Raw genomic sequence first — 22839 nt, 5'->3', positions numbered from 1 at the left:
TTGCAGTAAAATGAAAGAAGTTCTAGGAATTAGAAAATATTTCTATGCTGTAAAGAAGACATCGTTAGGTAGGAAGAGCACTTGTCTATGGTGCTAAGAGGGAAATTTGCAAAAGGGCAGCAGAAGGGAAGCCAGATCTGAGAAGATGGAGCTGATGGGGTGAACAACTTTCATTTACTCAGCTGTGAACTTCGACGGATTCAGAATATCCCAGGGCTGGAAGGGCAGATTTCCTTCCAACTTAATCCTAACCTGAACTCTTGGAAACAGGAATTGTTTGAAGACAGTTGGTCCCACCAAGTCCAACAGTCAGTCTCTGCCAGTGTAAACTCTTAGAGAAGGGTACAGAAACCCTTGTGGGTATCTAATCAATGACATAAGATAAGGATGAAAGGTAAAACCTCCTCCTGGGCATTGAAATGGGCGCCTCGGCCTTAACATAGAAGGCTCCATATCCTCTTATACAGATCCTTATATTAAAGTGTAGATATGATTTTATCAATAAATCAGCATTTTTAGAAAATAAATATTCTGAAAACAAGCTTAATCAACTAGCACTCTCTCTCTTTTTTTTAAATGTGCAAATAAACCCAATTTTAATACAAGTGAGGACAAATCAGTATGAACCCAAACTCACTTATGCCAACAAGGATTGCAATGTATAAAAACAGGAAACTCAACTACAAATTCTGCTGTGCTCGAATTCAGCTGGTCCGCATTAGGACAACTTCTCTCTTAGGTCTGAATCTTTAGCTGGAGAATCTCCACCTTTTTCCATGAGCCCAGACTTTGGTCTCAGCCAGCAGTCAGAAGCAGTTGCCCAGTATAAAAGTGCCTGGTACAGATCCTGAAAGATTCAGCAGCACCTAGAGAGTTTGCAGCAAATAAAAACTCTAGCTACACATTACATTTCTTTGTACAGTGCTTATTACCATCTCCTCCAAGAACAATAACTGAAAAAACAGCTGAGGACTACAACTCTTCAACTTTTACTGTAGTTCCCAGAAATCACTCTCCATTTTACTCAGTTTTACACTGAAGGAACACATCCTCAGGATTCACACCAAATACCTTGTATCTTTAACTAGAGGGATTCCATGAAACTACATTTACTTTACTACCAGTAATGCAGTCCCCACGGTAAGTAATTTGACAAAGGTCACACTGATATGAGAAGATGCACAAATGCACCCAACTGCTAGAAAAGCAAAGTCTGGGAATGTGACTGAACAGTCGTACAGAAAACAATGCAGCTGCATCAACATGCCCAAGTGACTGCCTGCCTTGCTCCTGCAAGGAGTCCACTACAACATTACAGCAACCTGAACTGCTGGGGTGATTTCCTTTGTGAAGCCCATGCCTGGATGTTCCCTCCTGTTCAAATGAAAAACACAGGTTTCATAATTGCCTCATACAAAACCCACTACAGCCAGTGAAAATCACCCAAAATTTCAATGCAACCTGGAACAGGTTTCTAAATTGCAAATTTATACTGCTTTAAGACAGCAAATTCTTTTGAACTACTTATGCAAGCTGAGTGTCCTCCTTGATTTTAGCTAATGCAATTCCTTATTATCAAATGTGCCCTTGAAGGCACATTTATTGTTGTTGTTGTCATTATTACTGTTACTGTTACTACCTTGACAATATAAGGGTACAAGTGGAGAGAAAGATTTTTTTTTTTAGAGTAACTGATACATCTATATAAAACAGACAAGCTTTGTGGAAACTGGTCCATCACATGAGTGGAAGGTGACTGAAAAAAAGGCCTGGCTGCTCAGAAGGCCATTTGATCCACCTACAACAAATGAGCTAATTGATCAAGGAAAAGGAAGAAGAAGAAAAGTGCTGCTGCTAATTTTTCACATTTTCTATCTCTCTTCAAGAGCCTAACTAGTTGGTCATAAAGCATCTATTGTCGAGTCAGGATTCCTGGCAGTTGTTCCTGCTCAATTTGTCTGCCACCTGCTCAGGTGCACCTTGGGCTGCAGGTACCCAACATCTGTTACCACCATAGAGCAGCTCACAAATGAACATGGATCAGCATCACAAACTCCTGGCTCCATCTGTACCTGTGCTTAAAGGGCAGAGAGCTGAGAAAAAAAACCAACCCACCCAACCAAAACCTAGGACAAAAGCCACGAAAGAAGTGTGAAAAATGTAAGTATATTATGGAAAACGTATTATAAAAATCGCACTGGAAGAAAGCAAATAACTGTGAACCTGCTGGTAGCCCTAGAGGAGCAGGAAATGTTGCATTCCCTGAACACTGAGGGTGAATGGCACAGTTCAGAACTCAGCAAGCGAAGTACACTGATCAGTCAATGAAGAAACACAGAGCACTCATAAATGTGACAAAACAGCACTGACAAGTTCTCATGGAAGTTTTCACCCTGGCACTACAGCACTCTCCCACAACTACAGCCATCCATCCTTTTACTTCCATTGCTCCCTCATGCTGTAGAAGTAACATCCCAGCTCTCTAGATTCAGGTGTTCTGCTTGGAGAGATAGGAACAATTCCCCTAATTCCCTTTTCCATTAAGTATGATGAGCTTCAAGCAATCCAGGCAGAGTCTAAAGAATAACTTATTATCAAACTAATATAAAAGTAGATATATTTAGAGACTATACCTTCCTAATTGCCATCCATGTCTGGGAGGCTGGAAAAAGACTATTTCTACAAATTTAAGGGAAAAAAGGAGGAATGGTCTGCAACAGAACTATTCTTAGCTTCAAAATACCTATTTTCTCCTCTTACCTGGATCCTGGATGTTTCCAAATGCAGTAAACAGTAAATCTTAAAAACAGTTACTCTCCTGACTATGCATTCAGAACTACCAGTCTGACCTGACATCAAGAGCATATCTCGCCTACTTAAAAAGATTGGGTTTATACATTATTTTTTCAGGATGAACTGTTATTTTATGATCAAGATTTTCAGGGATTTACAGATGCCCCCTCAGCCAAAGAGCTTTCCCAAGGAAATAGAAGGCAGTGAAGAATCACTCTCATCCCACACAAAGCACATTCAGAATCTGAACCAGACAAAGCAACCAATCTGTCTTTCTTACCTTGTGCTATAAAGAGCCTCTCAGTTTAGGGGGGAAAACCACAAACACTACCAGACACTGAGCAGTGCTGTGCTTAACTGCTGCATAGTTACAGTACTTCTTTATTTAGGTGTTTATTGTGGTTTGTTTGGATTTTTATTTTAACTTATCCAGAAATCCTACATGTTTACACAGAGATCAAGAAAATATTTGTTTATATACAGGTTTTTATTGAATGTAAAGTGTTGCAAAACTAACTTAAATAAAAATGTTTCACTCCTAGAAATGAAACAAAAAAAAGCACCAGTTTGTTTATTTACACTAGTTACTGAGCAGTTCTGATATAGTGCCATAAATCTTTGTTTCTTGTTACATATCCTAATCACAGAACCCAATGATGTAATAAATGCATAGTAGAATCAAAATGCTGCAATAGAAACCTTAGCACAAAGGACTGAACAGAGTGATCCTGTCTTCAAGCAGCTGGTGTGGGCCAGCGTTTACCTGAGTATGCTGAACTACTCAGAGCAGTTACAGAGTAATTCTTATCTCCCCCTTGCATTTATAAATATCTAAACCTTAATCTGTGAGACCCCCCGATTTATTCAGCTACACCTGTCCCAGTGGCTGTGGTCCAGCCTCATTTACCTGTTACTGACATTCTGAAGACAAGTACAGAGATGTGTAACAGCAAATGGCCTGAACTGCAACAGCCCAACAGGAACAGGTCACAAAGAAACACGTTATGAACTGAGAACTGCTTACAAATAAGGGAGGGGGATCATGAAATTGTACCATCACTGAGCAAGATGGGAAGTTGAATCGACTGGGATATATGCAATGTGTTTGCTTCTGGGAGCTATGAGGTCCTGAACATGCAGGGGATTAATTCACATGGTGCAGACAGAGGTAGTAAGGAAGACACAGTCTGCTCCTCTTCAGCTGATGAGGTTCACCCACCAAACGGGTAAGAGATGCAGGAGAAAAAGGGAAGCAAAGATGTGCCTCCCATCTGTAGACAAAAAGTCTATGCAAAAGCAACTATTTCTGAATTGGCTAATGTTACGCACGCTCTAATTTTGGAGTAGAAGATTAGCATTAATATTTTCAAATGCTGTTTTCAAAATGGTTTGTTACAAGACTGGCCTTATAGAGTAAGCACCTAGACTTCACAGAAATCATCAGCCCTCATTAACAATTAATTAGAATAACTAAGGCCTGAATCATACAAAGTGCTAGATTGATGCTACAGCTCACTAAATGTCATCAAGCTCTTTTGTTATGCTTTAGTTTGTTTGGATGACCCAGTATTAGAGAGACTCTCCAGTACAGTACAGAGTGACTGAAACAACTGCTGACATCTTGAACTAGACAGATACTCATGACACTGTGGATAAAGGCTCATCCCAGGCCCATTTTAATTGGTAACTCCAATTTGAAGAAGTAATTGGCTTTAAGAATAATTTTGTTACGTGAAAAAACATACTGCTTAGATTTTCTTAACTGTACAAAACCCAAACTAAATGGCAACTTCTCTTCTAATTCAAAACAAGTGAGTTAAGAATCATATTCAAGACCTGCAACACAAACACACCATACAAAGGGCATCTCCCAGGAAAGGAAAGGTGGTTTGACTCTAAAAAACTGATTCTGGAAACTCCATTGGGAACAACAGGAAGGTACAACATCAAGTATCCATATAATGCAAGGTAAAGTCAAAAGTCTGCAGCTACTGAGGGGACAAACTCCTATTCCTCTCTGCAGTCAAGTTTACTCCATAGTAACTTGTCTGCTCCAGTGAAGCACCCTAAAAGCAATAATGCCAAAGGTAAGAAGGGACCTGTAACAGACAGAAAATAATGCTGTTTTCAAATCACTTTTAAAGACATGATTAGGACAAAACAATGCCTTCTGAGTGATCACAATCTTTAAAGTAGTATCCTTTCAGAGAGATTTCACTTCAAAAAACATAAATTCTAAAAGCTGGACTACTTCAAAAAATTTTATGTGCAAATACATCAGGTATTCCCTCATTTCTAATAGTACAGCAACTTCTCACTCCTTCTGTCTTCTATGAATACATTGACTCACAGACTAAACTCCCAAATCCTGCAATTCTCCCTTGAAATGGAAGAGAACACTCGTTCTCAAAGTCAAGCAGATGCAGAAGTGACTGGAGGGCTGAGCTCCCCAGTGTCTGAGGAGCCATTTCAGATCTGAAAGTCAGGACTCATGAGCACTGTGCACAGAAGGGTTTGGAGATGAACCCTCACTGCAAGGAGGAGACTGAGGGGCTGGAGCGTGTCCAGGGAAGGGAACGGAGCTGGGAAGGGGCTGGCGCACCAGGAGCGGCTGAGGGAGCTGGGGGGGCTCAGCCTGGAGAAAAGGAGGCTCAGGGGGGACCTTCTGGCTCTGCAACTCCCTGACAGGAGGGGGGAGCCGGGCTCTGCTCCCACGGAACAAGGGACAGGACAAGAGGAAACACCATCAAGCTGTGCCAGGGGAGGATCAGGTTGGATACTGGGGAAAATTTCTTCACAGAAAGGGTGGTCAGGTACCAGCACAGGCTAGAGTCTCCATCCCTGGAGGGATTTACAAGATATGTGGCATTTGGGGATGTGGTGAGTAGTAGCCTTGGCAGTGTTGAGGTAATGGCTGGACTTGATGATCTTCGAGGTCTATTCCAACCTAAATAATTCTATGACTCCATATTCCCTGTAGTGAATCCACACAGTTATAGTGACATAACTTCTGTAAAGAATTCTCATTTAATTATTTTATTAAACTTCACCCATCATTTCTTACTGATAACAATTAATGGCTTCATGGAAAAGGGGAGAAAAACCTAATACAAAACAAGTTAAGAACGGAAAACGTCAAACTGTAGCTCTACAAAATGAAGAAACATCCCCAGACTCTGGATGACCAATACAACAGTCAAGCTGGTGAACAACTCAGTTTTATGAGTTTCAGAAGTTCTTACTTACCCGGCTTGAATGAGCTCATTGAGTTTAGCTGCGTTCTTGTCATCCATACCTTTACAGGAAATGGGATAACACACTGAATTAGGATTTACAGTCATAATGCCACGACCTTTTCTGTGTCCTGTTGGGTTTTCAAAGCTATTACATTTTATTCTCACCTAAGACTGACACGTGTAAATGTGCTGTAACATACCCTCCCTGAAAAGTTTGCACTTTCATAACGTGCAAGCTTTACATGATCCTTGCCACGAAAATTACACTTTACACATGGATTAAATGACCCTAGTTTAGGTACTACAGCTGTCTTCAAATGTTGGGCTTTAATCTGACACTACAACATTACAAAGAAAAGCTTCATCTTTCTGCTCAATCTCTGTTGCTAAGGCAGCAAGAAACAGCATCATAGCAACGAACACAGTAAAAAACTAAATAAAACCGTAACATGTAACCCTCACTTTTCTCCGTGCATTATACAGCAAGTTTTTAAATGGACATTTTGGTAACTTGATTCATGTGATAGTAAGGTCCAGATCTATTTACTGAACAATTAACCTCCGTCTGGCAATGCTGAAAGTATTTCTGACATGCTTTCATGTCTCATCTCTATTTCTGGGACTCTGTGAATACATGAGGAAAAAAAAGACAAAAGGAAAAAAACAAACAAACAAACAAAAAGAAACTCCTTTCCCCAGCTGCAAAGTAGACCTCTCATAAACTGGGTGCAGAGCCTTGCAGATCGAGTCCATTTAGTCTTGGAGATGAGAATTTTCCAACTGTCAGTGGATAAAGTATGTAAATAAGTCCTGAAGTTCTAAAAAGACAGAAGTATAGAGGTTGTGGGCATTGCCATGGTGACTGTGTGAAACCTTACTCCAAGTCACAGCAAGAAGGGTCTGTTGATGCTTGTAAAACAAGATGTGGGTACAGGGAAGAAACACTAACACTGATTTCTGGTGACAACGTAATGTGCCTTGCCTCTGCACCTGCTTTGTCATGAAACAGTTCAAAATTACTTCTCCAAGGTGAATTAACACGCTGGAGATCTTTGAACATACATAGTAAAGTCAGTTTGAACATCCAAAACAGTCTTGTTCATGACCTGCTATGATAACAATCCCTGGTGAGGGACAGCGAAAAACCCCCTGCCAAATACCACAGTCCTGTTAGGAATTGTACACGTCCACCCATGAATCCTTCTTGTCCTTCTCTCTTTGCAACTAGTATAACTTCAAAAAGAAGTATTTTATTTTCTATGTCTCACAAATTAAACAAACATGTAGAAGATGCACTATGACATAACACTGAATGTACAAAAAGTGTGGGGACAAATGAAAAAATGCACAGATAAAAAGGTGTATGTGCATGGACTGGCACACACAGGGTGTGCTCCTCTGCCCACTCCCCAAGCCAGTCATGTCAGAGCTCTCTCTGGAAACCATCAGGACCATGAGACCCATGTCCTGGGCTGATACCACAGCAGGTAAGGGAGGAATTCTGCCCCTCTGCTCCACTCAGGTGAGACCCCACCTGCAGTGCTGCCTTCAACTCTGGGGGTCCCAGCACAACAACTACTTAAAGGGGGCTTATAAGAAAGACAGGGACAGACTTTTTTACAGGGCCTGCAGCAACAGGACAAGCGGTGATGGTTTTAAACCAAAAGAGAGGATATTTAAACTACATGTAATGAAGTTTTTTTTTATTATGAGGGTGGCATACACTGCCCAGAGAACCTGTGGCTCCCCTATTCACTGAAGTGTTCAAGGCCAGGTTGGAGGGGCTTGGAGCAACCTGGGATAGTCGAAGGTGTCAACAAGGTCAGAACCCATCTTGGCTAGTCAGTAAAGTCTTGTGATTTGTAAGGCTTTTTCATCTTCAGGGTTCCATGAGGAAAGATTTAGAGAACAACTCAGAGAAAGGCATCGTCCCAGATTTTGACTGTGTAGGCACAAATAATTGTGGGTGCAAATTATATCATTTACACATTTAATTGCTTAGTTTTCAATAATAATAAAATAGATCATCTAAGCTGTGTGTGTGTTTACCTGTCACCTATGGGCAATACATGCACTGCATTCTGGAGACAGGAAAAGCTAAAGAAATCTCTCAAAGGGGACTAATGCAACAGACTAAGGTGGTCTCTAAAAATAAAACTACATATAATGAAGAAACAATACCACAGAGTACAGCAATAGAATAAAATGAACACAAGTTCTCAAGAACTCAAAAGTGGAACTGAACTAGACACTGCCACCTTCAAGGGTAGATACTTGTGATTCTACCATGTAAAAATAACCTGAAGTCATTCGTACTCACATCCCCCGATCTTTTTCCTCAGTTCCCCATAGCAGATTAAGCCATACAGCTCCAGGGAAGATTTTTTCAGTCCTTGAGAAAACACTGAAAAGCAGAAAAGGTGTCAGTGAGATGCAGGTGTTGCAGATACTCACACACAGCTACGCTGAAGATACTCATTTCAACCCTGAAAAGGAGAGCATTTGTATTTTCAGTGATGAGATGAACATCCCACCGAAGGCAAAACTTAAGTTCTCGTTCAAGAAACACCAGAATGGGATGGTTCACCAATTTAGATTACAGGAAAACAAGCAGCTTCCACAGAATTTAAACAAATATGCAACAGTTCAATATGCAAAATAAAGCAAATTCATAATAAAGCTAACTCCAGGATCACTTCACTGTTTACAAATTCTCAGGGAAATGTCCAGACGCCCCCAAGGAAATGCATACAGAACTCTTTTATATGAAAATTTAGAAGTAGGTCTGGATTTTCCAGAAGACAGAATATTTTCTGTGCACTCAAATGTACCTTAAGCAAGTTAATGTAAATTCCAGATTTTAAATTTTTACATGAAGAATTGCAGACATTTTATTTAACTTTACAAGGGATTTTTTTTGTCCTTTCTCATCAAGACATATGATATGGACATTACTGCTAATAGATCTAAAGATCTATAACAGTAAGAACAGTCTTGTGGTTTACAAATCAGGTGAAAATATTTATTCTTGTCTATTCATCAAGACTTTAGTCCCCTTTGACCTGCAGACTCATTTAATCCCAAAATCCAGGCACACATATTTCTACCAATACTAGAGCTTACCAAACTACTGCACTAACTCTTACATTCCTTCAGACAGTGAGATTCTAGACCACACAGATACAGATACAGAACTTTGTTACCCAAAAAACAGATTAACCTCTTCTGTGACATCTTTTAATTTTAAAAATTCTTCCATACTGTGTTTGCTGCAATATTTGTTTCTAAATAAAATACTAATGGTTTCTTTCATCTTAAAGTGCTGCCTTGCTTTGGAAAGAAGGAACTCACAAAAACACATTATGCCAGGTGGTTTAAATATACAAGTCCTCCTTTAGGTAACCCAAGCTCAGGAACAGACAAGTTCATAAACAGACTGTATCATACACTACATTCGCATTCCTCCAGCTTCTTTCTAGACATATCCATTTCTCATTAATGAATTATTTTTCACTTGAGAGGTTCTGGCCACAAACTGTGTAGATGAGTTTACTATCCAAACTTTTGCAGGTATTCAAAGACCAAATACTTCAATCATCACAAACTGCCATGATTTCTGCAACTTAGAATATACGATCAGGACAGGAAAACTCCAGAGACTTCTACTTAATCAACAAGCTAATGGGAGACCTGACATTCTTGACACCTTGAAGTCAAAAGAATTGGATCTTAGTAAAATCTTGTCACTGAAATAGATTTCTTTAACCTGATATTCAGATCTGGGCACACACAGACAAACTTGAATCCTCACTGCCCATTACTAAATAGTACAGATTTGATAAAAATCTATTCTCAACAATCATATGTTACTATTATTGTTACAAAACACCATCAGCAGTTTATCTGACTTCCCAACTTCCTTTTCATTAAACAAGTTGCAGAAGGAGGGAATAGAATGGAAAGGGGAAGTTACTGACCCAATGGTATAATTTCAGGCTTGTTTGAAGTGGGAGCAAATATGTCACCATTTACACTTTTACTGGACTGTTTATTTCTGACTTCCCCCAAGAATTCCAAAGTGGTGCTGAGTGGTGCAGTTGCTTGATGCACTCATGCCTGACTAACATTTAGGCAGCTCTCCTCAAAGGTGTGTTCCTGAGAATACAAAAACATTCCCTCGAACCTGGCTTTTCCACAGCATTATATAATAAAGATAAATGATGTGGTGAATTCATATAACAGCAGTGACACAAATACCAGGTTTTGAAAAGCATTTTTCAAAAAATATGAACCTCAGCAGGGCCATGCTAACAAAAATAAGATGTGAGATGTTGTGGACTCCCCATCCCTAGAAGTGTCCAAGGCCACGTTGGACGGGGCTTGGAGTAACCTGGGCTAGTGGAAGGTGTCCCTGTCCACGGCAGGGGGTGGAATGAGATGACCTTTGAGGTGCCTTCTAACCCAAACCATTCTCTGGTCCTATGACTCTGTGTTCACAGGCACCCTCCTCAGTATTTATTTTCTCACCTCCACCACTCCAGCCCTCCATGACGGTACCAAAAGGCAGGATTCCAGCCCCCACACCAAGCCCACACTCGTGCATACTGACCATTATCAAAGTCAATGTACTTGGAGATCTTGTGCCAGGTGCGGTAGTAGAAGTGCCGGACCTGCTCCTTGTTCTTCACCATGCTTGCAGGTTTGCCTTTCTTCTTGTACTTCAGGGCAATGTTGTTCTGGATAGCTTCAAAGTCCTTCCCATGCTGAAGAATAAATAAACCAAACTGAAATACTCAACCCCAAACATAAATCTCCGCATAAGTCAACTCAAACAACGTGAGGGCCTTTGGGGTTCTTTGTGGGATATTGGATTTCAATGGTCATAAAAAAAAATCTTAGGTATCAGAACTCGACAGTTCTCAGAATGACAGAAAATGTCAGAGAATGACACTGGTTTCCTTTATTTTATGTAAAATGCATTATAGATGCCAAATTAATTACTTTAGAATTTCTTTAACAATTTCAAAATAAAAACAGTAATACCCTAGAAAATTAAACAGAAACCCAAAACATCCAACCTTACTCAAAAACGTGCTAAGTAGCAGAACTGAAAACACTGATTTTCTCCCTGAGCTTTCTTTACTTTCCTCTGCGTTCCCCCCACCATTTCTAACTAGAGTGAATGAAAAACCTATTATATTTACCAGTTCCACTTTTATTTACAGTACATTTCATGATATGGTTACAAAATTTGAGTTCCAAAAGATTTGATCTTACATTTAACTCCTGCTATCACAAAATTTTTGTATTCACAATAGGTTAGAACTGATTTACATATAAAGTGTGAAGATCTCTTCTGAAAGGCAGTGACACAAAATAAACGAAGTGGGGGACCAAACAGAGTCCCAAATCAAAAAAAATAAATCAGTGAAGTGACTTAAAAACTCACAATTCCCAGGAATATTACCGCAAGTCAGAGGAGTTAAAGAAAACAGTGTTTAAGTGTTCATTTTGTCCACAAAATATATACATGTGAACCATGCCTATGACAAAAAAAAAATTCAAAAAGATGCATGTGTGCAAAGTTCTGACCATCACTGCATCAGTTTTTACCTTTGTTATGCACTTTGATAACAGAAATACTCTTAAAATAATCACGGGAACAGGACAAGCTGGAATCCATCATATACATCATATGAGACAGAAGACAAGATGATGTAACTTCTCCGTGTCTCTCGGCCTAGGACTGAACTGGCTCTAACCTCTTCATGGTCAAAGACTAAACACAATTCTTATTAGAACAGAACAGCTTTTCTTGTTTGGTATTATTACAAAAGAAGTGTGCTGCTTTTGGAAGTTGAGATGGGGACATTATTTATTTATTTCTCATTTGAAACCAAACCGTAATTCAAAAACAACTGAAATTATTATAAAATTTCATTAATAAAACTCAGAAATACTTCCTGTGTATTTAAAAAAAACCACCAACAATCTTGACACTTTTGAAATGTGGCTTTGAGTGACAGCTGGTTTATAGCTCACTGTATGGACACCGAAGTGCTCATGTGTGCCTTCTGCTCCTGCCAACCTCACTGAACCAACCTTCTCTAGAAATATCCAGACTAACCAAAGCCATCTAAGTTTGTTATTTTCTTCTACGTGTACCTCATACAGTCCCTCAAAGAAAGTATTCTTGTCCTCTGTGCTCCATGACTCCCATTGCCGTCGGACCTTCTTCCCTTCTTCCTTCTCTCCAGTCGAGGAGCCCAGGTTCCTTCCCGCTGACTTGGAATTCCCAGCTGGATTGCTGGGAGGAATTCCCGATGTGCCACCAGACGCAGTCCCTCCGTTATCTGCTGCTGCAAAAAACCACGACAAGAGTGAATAATAAACCAACAGGAGGATTCATGGATAGAGTCCTTTTTCACCACTCGTATCTGTAGCAGGGTTTTTTTGCAAGGTACTTCACCTGAAATACATCAGGCAGATAACAAAGTTTGGTTTTATAGAAATAAAATCTTGAAGAGGAAAAAGCCAGGGGAAGGTTTTGATGGTTTAATTTTGTATTTCCAGGAGTAACAGAAATAAGCAGGAATACAGCACAGCAACCTCTACCAGACAACCCTCTCTGATACTTGCATGCTGGTGAACTCTGCAGTGGTTGCTCTGCAGCCCAGGGAGCTCCTGAGCAGTGCTGAACAGGGAGCTGACCAACAGAGCAAACTCATGACTGTGAGGAAAATGCACGTAATGTCACATCCTTGTCTTTGGTTTTGATCCTCTTGCCTCTGGAATAACTGTGGTAAGGGACTGACTGAGAGATGCTGGCTTTAGTTCATCACACAATGGATCAGCATTTCCACAATCTGATCCACAGTGTAGGATCCTCAGAGCACCATCTCTGACATGGCCCATCTAGGATAACTCAAGGTATCCCAAAGACTGGCAAGTCCCATCCCCTTCTCCTTCCCCAAATCCTGCTGTGGCTTTCCTTAAAAGGCACAGAAGTGTCATCTTGGTCGTCCCTTCATCAGTTATCGGCACCCAAAGAACATGAATCAGAAGAGAGATATGAAGATTGGAAATACTAAAATCAGAATGATGTCAAATGGAACTGAGAGAATTTGCTGTTTACTCAATTAGAGGGCCAGGGAGAAAATGGGATGGAAAATCTACAAACCAAATATCATGCTTGGTTTGACACTGTAACAGATTATCAGAGTGTTAATCCAAAAACCAGGGACACCTCCCAAAAATGTACTCATTTTTTCCCATAAGAATGTAACCATTCCCAGTAATTTATATTTCCAAAATATATTATCTTCAATTTTATTAAGAAGTATTTAGTTAAGATTTGACTGTTCCTATCAGTGCAGGCATGTACTTAATAAAACAGAAGTTGTTTAACACTAACATTCATTGCTCATTATAAAGAATGCCCATTACACTTTCCATTTCTCTAGTTACTGCCCTTTATGTTGTATATTTTATCTCATGATACATTGGCTTACCTTGGTTTATTTGCTTATACACCCAGCTTGTACAATACAACAGTCCCAACCAGTTCCCCAACTTTTATACATATTGGCACAATTCTCTCTTTCATATTTAGACTTAAAAAAGTTATCTTTTCGAATTCAATTACACAAAGCAGATTTTTTACTGACAAAGCCAACGTTTTATACACATATATATCTTGCTCAAGAACCCAGATATCCCAGTTTGATAATCCTAATATTATTTTAAAAAAGAGTATCAGAAGAATCAGCTGTGACAGGTTCAGTGTGCTTTAGAGATTTGGAAGACTTGTACGTAAATCCTAACAATTCAGTTGCAATTTGAAAGTAATTCCTTTGGGTGACAAAATAATATTTCTCCAAATCCTAAAGAAGCTGGTTTATTTCAGTAACAGAGAATATTTTAAATCAAACCTGGAAGAGAGTAAGGTGTGCAAAAGTACATTTTTCTCCTGTATACAATAACTATTTACTTGATATAAAATATGATATTGTGACCATTTTGAGGTTAACGTTTCTTTTCTTTTTAGGGATGACTATTTGACTCTTTTGAAGAAAATTATTGTAACTACAGGGAAGCATGTAAGACAAGACATGAAAAACCATTAGATATCTAGAAGAAAATGCACTTAAATTCTCAAGTAAACAGCTTCTCTACTTTCTAAAGTCTTCATCAGCCACTAATAAAATAAGTGAAAGTTAAACCATTTAATTCTGGCAATGAGGAGGTAAAGCCTTTAAAAAAAGGAAACCACAAGAAAAAACGGAGCACTTCAACAGATGGCTGAAAAGAAAACCAACACAGACACAGAACTGACACTTCTTTATTCTGCAAATGTGAGATTGGAATATCACAACTTGCATGGTAGAGAATATACATCTTTGGTCAAGAAGAGGGAATTCAAACACATCAGTCCCCAAACTCAATCTCCCATTTCCTGTTGATACCAGCTCCCAACACAAAAGATGTCCTTTATCAGAAGTCAGTTACAAGATTCTAGTGTCACTACTCTGATCATAGCCCTCTAACTACTGAGAAATCCTTCAGGAGAAAAATGAATGCAGGATATGGGGGGTTCATTTGTTTGTTAGGTGGTTGGTTTTTGTTTGGGGTTTTTGTGTCGTTTCGGGGGTTTCTTTAATACTTACTCAAGTAAGTAAAATCCTAAGTCTGCCTAAAGATCAGATCTTATCAAGGATTTTCTGAAGACTGTTCAGTGCATTTGGTACATACGAAGTTTTCACTATTAAAAAGCATAAGAAGCTGAAGTATCTATCAGTGACGGTTTCCTGGTCTTATCAGAATTTAAAGTTCAGTACATTTCCACTTACATTTTAGGTGTAGATAAAAGATGGACTGAAGAGTTCTGTTGAGGACGTGCTGATACTGATACCGATTCAACTTCTACACAGGACACGTAGCTCATAATTCACCTGTTGTTCCTTTATGTACATTGACTATTCTACGAAACAAACTGTAGTGCTGAGAAGTTTATCAGAATCTTTTTTGCTTTAAATACAAATAAATTACCATCCAGGCAATTGTTCAGAGCATTGTATATGAAGATCTAAAAATTCAAATATCCTGTCACTTCTACAGAGATCTTATGTGCCACTTAATTATTCCAGGAACAAAGGGGTTTGCTCTATTACCCCTCTGCATAAACCTTCTTACTTCTGTGCATGGTAAAATTTATGATTGGGTTGCCCCAATCCACCCTGGAGTACACTGGATCTTGGTATGGCAATGGAATGCACCATATTCTAAAACATGGTATTAGAAACCAACTCAGGATAAAAGGCAAAAGCAAAAATAACCATACATCATCAAATTACCCCCCATAAATTCATTATTTCAATCTTGCTGTATGAGATTCTTTTTAGAGGACAGTTAACGAGCTTTCATCCCCTCACTAATGACTGATGATTCTATGATTAATTCCCAACAATAGACAATTTAAAACTTCAGCAACACATTAAAACGAGAAGGTCCCTTGAGGCCAACCATACCATTACTGCTGCAAAACGCTGGGGAGAAGGAGGGGGCTCACTCCAACAACCTGCTCGGGTGCTTGTTCTAAGTAAAATCATTTATAAAAAAAGGAGAACATGCAGAAGAGACAAAGACAAGCTGGACTTTCCTCCCCTGTCTACTCATCCTGCATCACCCAGCCACTGGCCTGGACATCCACACCATGACAGCCATGACAACTCCTTCCCTTTGCTCCAGGTGCATCAGAGCACCAGCATCGGCGTACAAGGTTCAAGGCAGACATTTGGATGCGTAAGTTCTCAGCATCTTCCCTCAGCTTTCAACCCACAGTTTGCAAAGATATCATGTTTTTGTAGTTGGTATTTGAACTGTAACCCCCAACAAAATCAGAGATCAGAACACCCGTGTTTCAGAGAAACACTGATTCCTTTTATCCAGCCTTCTCACCCATTTATATGCCCCATTATTAGGACTTCATTTATCTATGACTGGTATAACATCATCTCGAAATACATTCCTGTGGAAAAAGCTGCCTCTAGCTCTAAGCAAAATGTAAACACTTGCAAAAATTTATATAATAAGAGTCTGATATGAAAATGACAATGGAACATGCAGGTATCAAATAACTGAAACACTGACAGTATCGGGGTCGTATCATGGCTACAGCCACAAGTTCTTCCTTCCAGGTTCTATGTAGCATCTCAAGTGTTTGCTTTTCAGTCTTCCATGGCTCTTACAGGCCTGCTAATTCATATCTTCTATGACAGATTCCACACACAGAAGCTGGAATCCCCAGAGTTAATCCCCTCTACAGCCATCTATCCCAACACATAGGCTGGTTCTCTCACTGGTGTTCCACGGGCTTAGCTCATGACATCTCAACTTCCTCAGGAGTCACCAGTCACTGTAGGTGGAACATCCATCAAGGAATGCCTTTGTAAAGGAGACAATGTGTTCAAACTCTTGCAGACCACAGCCCAAAGGCTGACTGTTAGGACAAACTCACTCCCCAAAAGTACAGGACACTTGCAACATGCCAGGAACTTTTCTTCAGAAAACTCTTTCTTCTTCTCTTTTGGGTTCTACAGGAGCCAACAGCAAGGTTAAATTACACAAGATCACCTTCAAACAGGGTTTCAGTGAAGACTGCCGTTAAGGAGGCCACACCAGAAAACAGCTTCGAGTGTGTATTTTATTGTCAAAAACCTGCATTAGAGCTTAGCAGTCTTATGGTACGACATTCTGGTACGAGAATACATTCAAAACATTCTCCTATGGTACGAGATACATTCAAAACAAAAAACCCAATGCCACCAGAGCTGGGTGAGGTGCTGTGATCTGCCCTTTTCAGGAGCTTCGAATGCATTCTGCTGTTCTCACGACAGAGTATTCCTCCTTGAGCATTCGCTTCTCAATTTTAATGAAAAAGACATCAAAGACAAACATACAAACTCTTTTTCTGATCGCTGGTAAATGAGCCCCTTGTCTAGCCATTACAGATATTACATTGGGTACTGCAGTGAAGAACAGAAAGCGCGTGCTGTAGGAATTTAAGTGAAGCCCCTAGGAGGACAGCCCAAGAGAGCTGCAGGCTAGCACCAATCTGCTTTTGTCTCCAGCAATTGTAGCTAAGAAGAAAAAGCAGATGACAGAGGGAGAGAGACAGACACATTCCCCGCAAGTCAAAACTTCATTTTCAGTGCTAGTTTCTACCCTGTATGTCTCTACAGTGCACAGCATGAAGTCCTGAGAAGGGCAGGTCTAGGACAGCTTATACCTTATGGCATGGCTACGGCATAGTGTTCCAAAGTTTGAAACAGAGAATCACAGAATATTCTGAGTTGGAAGGGACCCATAAGGACCATTGAGTCTAACTCTTAAGAGAGCGGCCCACACCAGGATTGCACCTGAGACCTTGGTGTTACTGGCACCCTGCTCTCATCGGCTGAGCTCATCTCAGGGTCAACGGGTGCCTGTCCTACAGGGATAAACGTAGCCTACCTTCCTCTAACTCCTACCAGTTGCAAAATTAGCACAACCAAGAGATAGCTGAATGTGTTTAAAACATACCCAGTGTCAGTTATCAACAGGAGCCTCCTAACAAAACTATACTGATGGTTTGCCTCTGCCCGGACAGGATATGTTCAATATACAGTGTATGAAAGGCAGCACTATCTAAGCTAACCAAGCAGAGCTATAAAAAATAAACAGGGTTTATTATACATTTGCTTACTCCTCCACCTCCAGTGAATCATTATTCTCTTGCTCTTCCATTAGAAAACACCCGTAAAGCCCAGCATGAAGTTTCATCCAAACCTTGCGGCTGTGCAGCCCTGCAGGCAGGTACCTGTCAGAGTTCAGTACCTGCTGCACAGGGCACAGGAGAAAACCCTCCTCTTATGCTGTGGGCTGAGATACTGCACAGTCCTGGTCCTGAGCCACTTCCAAAGGGAGGAAGGCAGAATTGGGGTAACTGGGAGGGCAAAGAATGAATGAAAGCATGTCAGGGTAGGATGGAAAGAGAGGTACCGAGTGCAAACGAGATGGACAGAATTCAGGAAAATGTTAGAACAAAGGACTGTACCAATAGTCCTTGAACAGCGATTCATGTCTTAGAGAAATAAAGCTGGAGGAATGACATCTCAAATGAAGGCTACAACATATGAACTTGGGAAGATACAATAAAACACAATGTAAGTACACACATCAGGTGTTTTGGTACATACAGCCCTGTAAGGCCATCCATCTAAGAGAAGGTCACTCTAAACAAACCTACATCCTGAGGACCTCACTGCCACCGTCCGAGCTCGCTCGGCCCCGGCAGATGAACCTCAGGATTAAAGGGTGGGCTCAGTTCAGCGCACACTGTGTCTCACCTAAAAAACCCACTGCGCAAGCTCGAAGGGTTAATGACCTTTCCCAAATCTTCGCTCGCGAAGACTGGCCATACAGTCCTCTCCATAGGAAAAGGCGGTAGTTGATTTAACCGCATGCTACTGGGACATGCAACTTTGATGTGCTGAAACTAGACTGCTTCCTACCAAGTTCTAGACCATCCCAAAAAACGGAATGTTTTAATTCAACTAGTGCTTTCAGCTGAATAATTCTTTTTTCAAGAAAGAGCTGCTTATTATTGCAAATACTTTTGCAAACACTTTTTTGAGCCATTCTACACATTTTAGGAATAAATCCAGAGCAACAGCATGAAACACATCTTCAAGCTTCAGCTCATCACCATTAGCTACTTCTCCTGACTTCATCCCACACTCAGAAAATGGATGAAAGCATGGAAATGGGAATACTCTACTCTAGTTCAAGCTACATCCACAGCACACAATGGCCATGTATTCCCACACTGGCTTCTACCAAAGTGGCCACAGCCTACACACGTGTATTCCATCTGTTCTGGCTTTACGGACAAAAGCACACCTTAACACCAGTGCTCAGCAACCATGTGGCATGGATGGAAGAAGCAGACTCCAAGCAATCCCTCTTTTTCAGCAACCTTAACTTGTTCTGCATCTTCTCCCTCAATGAACCTCCTTGCATTGGAACTCTCAAACTGTCTCCACTCCACTAGTCCTTCAAGTTCCTCCTACGGTTTCATGCAAGTCACTTGAAGACTCACTTCATACTTCAAAAGGCATACACCAGTTGAGGTGTAGACTATGAACTTGAAAATAAAATAAAAAGACGACCAACAGTTGAAAATAGTATCATAACCATTCCGGAAAAAAAAAAAAAAGGGCAGATATTTAGATATTCGTGCAAGAAATTTGATAAACCTTCCCGCAATTCTAAATGGATTGGCTGTTGAAGTCAAATAGTTTTCAAACTTTATTTTACTGTACCACTTTCTATGTAATTTTTGCCCTAAACTCAAAAGTGCACCTCAGTAAACAAAAAGCAAGAGATGGGATCCAAAGGTGCAATTAAAGAGTATGTCAGGACAATCTGACGATTAGCAACATGTTTATATACACTACTAGGCAGAATTTGAGAATTATTAAGAGCAGTTTTCCCTGAACCACAGTAAGATAAAACTGAAAGTCAGCAGCTGCCGAGTGGGCAAACTCTTGCTACAGTTTACTGTCAAGTTTATCAATAATTTGTCTGCTCCAGTTAAGGGCCCTAAAAGCACAAATGCCAAAAGTAAAAAGAAATTTGCAACACATAGAAAAAAACCACTATTTTCAAAACTCTTTTGAAGATATGATGAGGACAAGCAACTACCATTTGAAAGAAATTAAGCACACTGATTACACTCTTTAAAAACTACCAAGTGAGAGTGTTTTTAGTCTAGAATGCACAGGTTCTAGAAGTCGAATCACTTCAATAAAATTTTAAGTGTCATTATTGAATGACTACAACAAAAACAAGTTTCTGGTTTCTCTGGACCAAGTGTAAGTGTGGTCTGATCACTCCTGCTGGCCAGTGCCAGAGTTACTTGTGCAGCCACCACCTTGATTGTGACATAATGGAAAAGCTTCCAGAACTGATCCAAAGCACATGCGTTCCAGCTTTTTATCATTTTTATACTTACAGAGAAAGGAGAAAGATGGTGGGACAGCGAATGAAAAGATTTAAGTCTAATCTTTCTTAGCAATCTCCACCCTATCCTAAATCCTGCCCTATCCCAAGCTGGCTCTGTGAGACACTTCACTCAGAATATAGGGCACTATGAATTCTGATCACAAGGCATTCTACTGCGGAGAATTCAGACAAGCCTGGAAAACCTCTCATTATGCATCTCCGAACATAAAGAACTCAAATTAGAGAGGATCCCGCTCCATGACTTTGTTCTCCAATATCTGACGGTTATCATCTCAACCATATCAGAGAAATCAATCAATCTGACACATTCACACCAAACCTGGCCAGGCAGAGCTGTGGCTGGTCTAACAATTCCAGAAGTGAAAAGCACAAATCCACCACCAACTGTCACTCCTGATGATTTAAGAAGTTCCCCCAAAGCTCACAACGTAGCCAGGTACAGCAATTACAAGCGCTATCTGTGACCGATTACTGAAATAATATTTTGTGTTCTGTATGTAGCTTTATTAGGTTGGTTTTGGAGTCTGAATTGCAAAAATGAAGGAAATCTCCTTTTCTATTTTATTGATACACCTAGTTAAAAATCGTTCTGCTGCTCTAAAATTAAAAATGAATGTTCACGTACGAATACACAAACATGAATAAACACTTACACAAAGACCCATGTATTTGTTCACACGTGTATACGCTTCCAAAGCAATGGAATAATTTCAAGTGGATATATTCAACTTGTCAATTATGGACCAGATGCATTTCAAAGAAACACCTCCTTGTATCTAATACTATTTACGACCCTGGAAATAATTATCTGAAGCTAAACACTCCTGGGTATTCCATCTGTTTATTTGGTTTCATGCAACTAGGAGAAAAATTACATAGGCCTTTCTGTTCTGTCCTCCAACACCACGTAGAGAGTTTTCACTTAACATTCAAGACATTAAAGAGGACTTACCACAGTATTCAAAAATACTTTAGTCAATTATATAAACTGTCAAGCAACGGAGTTCAAGAATTTTTTTGTGATATGACAATAACCAAAATATCCCAATTTGCACTGATTTATTACTGCAACACAAAACTATCATAACTGTAATGCTTACTTAATGCCCAGCATGTGCACAACCCTGTGATGGAACAGAGTGGGATAACCTCCAGGACATAGTTATGCTCCATGGAGCTATACTCCAATTTAGCAGACAAGAGTAAACTTCATTATTTCAAATATTGAAGAAATCTTTGAGTGCTGTTTTTCTCAAAAATTAATGGAAAATAACACTTGAGTACTTTTGCATAAGGTATCCAAAATTAGGCTCAAGTACAGCTCAACTGCAGAGCTGAGATGTCATCCAGTCACTGCTGAGTACACTATAGCACCAAGATATTCAAATATCCCTGCTGCCTTCCAGCTACTCAAGTTAGAAACAGCTCTGAAAAAAAATCAAATTCTTGTCTCCAATGCTTAAGTGAAAAAGCAGGTGCGTGTATGTCTGCACCTACAGACATTCAGATGTATACAAAACAATCTTAATATAAACTCAAATTACATTGAAATACCCGAACTGTTCTGAAACAGAAACATGGGACTCTCCAAACCTTAGAAACAAACAGGGTAATATATGTATTTCATAGCTGTTTCCAAAATAGTTATTTGGATCATAGAAATAACTGGGGTAAATCACCAATGTCCCATGGGTTTTTTTTTTACCCTTTGCTAAGTAGCACCTAGTGAATATTTTGTTATTATCTAAGAACAGAATTCAGAGTGCAGCCACCTGATTACACAGCTATCTAGAGTCTCATTTCCTAATCAAAATACAGGCATTTCCTCAAACTTGAGAGAGATGAAATACAGAAATCAAAGATTTGCTTCAATAATGGAGAATTCTTCCTTCCCCCCATACACATCCAGACTCCCCATTTCTGGAAGTGCAGAGAGAGCAGTGGGCAGCAGAGAAGCTGAAGCCTTGGGACACAAAGAAGATTTCAGCTACTGTGAGAAACAAGCCCCAAAACACCTTCCCAAAACCAAACAAAAGATGGCATCCACAGAAGAAGAATGACAACCCATAGCCCCACAGGTGCCTCCCCTCCTTGCCACCCCCCTTGCCTGTATTTTTTTTGTACCTTTGCCTTTTCCAGCAGTGCTGCTGCCAACCGAGGAGGATGCCTGGGAATCCTTCTTCAGCCTCTTGCTCTGAGGTCTGACGCTGGACCTGAGAAAATGATGCTGGTCCTGGCTGTGGGAGGGCTGGAGGGAGGCCGGGGCCGGCGACAAGCTGGGGTTCGGTGGGGGGCTGCTGGTAGTGTTGTTGTTAATGATCTTCTCTTCTTTCTTTGTGCTGCTGCTGCCCGGAGCTGCCTCTCCTCCTCCTCCTGCCCCTTCTTCTTCCAGGGACTCCTCATCTCCTCCTGCTCTCTTGCCCAGCTTTTTCACCCCTTCCTCCCCGCTGCTCTCTCCCAGTTTCACTGTCATCCTGCGAGGGAGCAGAGAGAGAAAAGAGGGGGGCACACAGTCAGGCCGGGGAGCCCCCCGGGGAGGCAGAGAAACCCCTGGGCTGAGAGGGGAGAAGTTTAGCTGCAGAAATTCCTCTCAACATGGCCGCCGTTGTTTGTTACTAAATCCCCTTTCGTTTGCTGTCCCGACCCAACAACCTGTGCCGAAGGCGGGAGGGGGAAAGCCCCGCCGCAACCCTCCCCAAACCGGCCCAAACGGCAGCTGGGCACCCCCGGCAGCCCCCCGGCCTCG

General features: G+C 40.6%; 1 protein-coding gene across 4 annotated transcripts in view; it reads right to left on the bottom strand.

Annotated features, from left to right (window-relative positions):
- CRAMP1 (cramped chromatin regulator homolog 1) overlaps window positions 1-22761 on the bottom strand; it is a 48024-nt gene extending 25263 nt beyond the window's left edge. For 3 of the 4 annotated variants that reach the window (XM_018067579.2, XM_018067582.2, XM_018067583.2), the window contains exons 1-5: window positions 22218-22761; window positions 12195-12388; window positions 10639-10792; window positions 8350-8433; window positions 6040-6088 (exon numbers count right to left, since the gene is read on the bottom strand). In XM_018067579.2, the coding sequence (XP_017923068.1) occupies window positions 6040-6088; window positions 8350-8433; window positions 10639-10792; window positions 12195-12388; window positions 22218-22566 (830 nt within the window). In that variant the 5' untranslated portion in view covers window positions 22567-22761. The remainder of the gene's footprint in view (window positions 1-6039; window positions 6089-8349; window positions 8434-10638; window positions 10793-12194; window positions 12389-22217) is intronic. The other variant, XM_018067581.2, reaches the window with a different exon arrangement.
- Window positions 22762-22839: the final 78 nt, after the last annotated feature.

Source organism: Manacus vitellinus, unplaced genomic scaffold (genome assembly GCF_001715985.3).
Source record: "Manacus vitellinus isolate BGI_N305 unplaced genomic scaffold, ASM171598v3 scaffold_12_pilon, whole genome shotgun sequence".
NCBI lineage: Eukaryota > Metazoa > Chordata > Aves > Passeriformes > Pipridae > Manacus > Manacus vitellinus.
The sequence above is the reverse complement of the archived record's forward strand: the minus strand, read 5'-3'. Positions and strand labels throughout refer to the sequence as shown.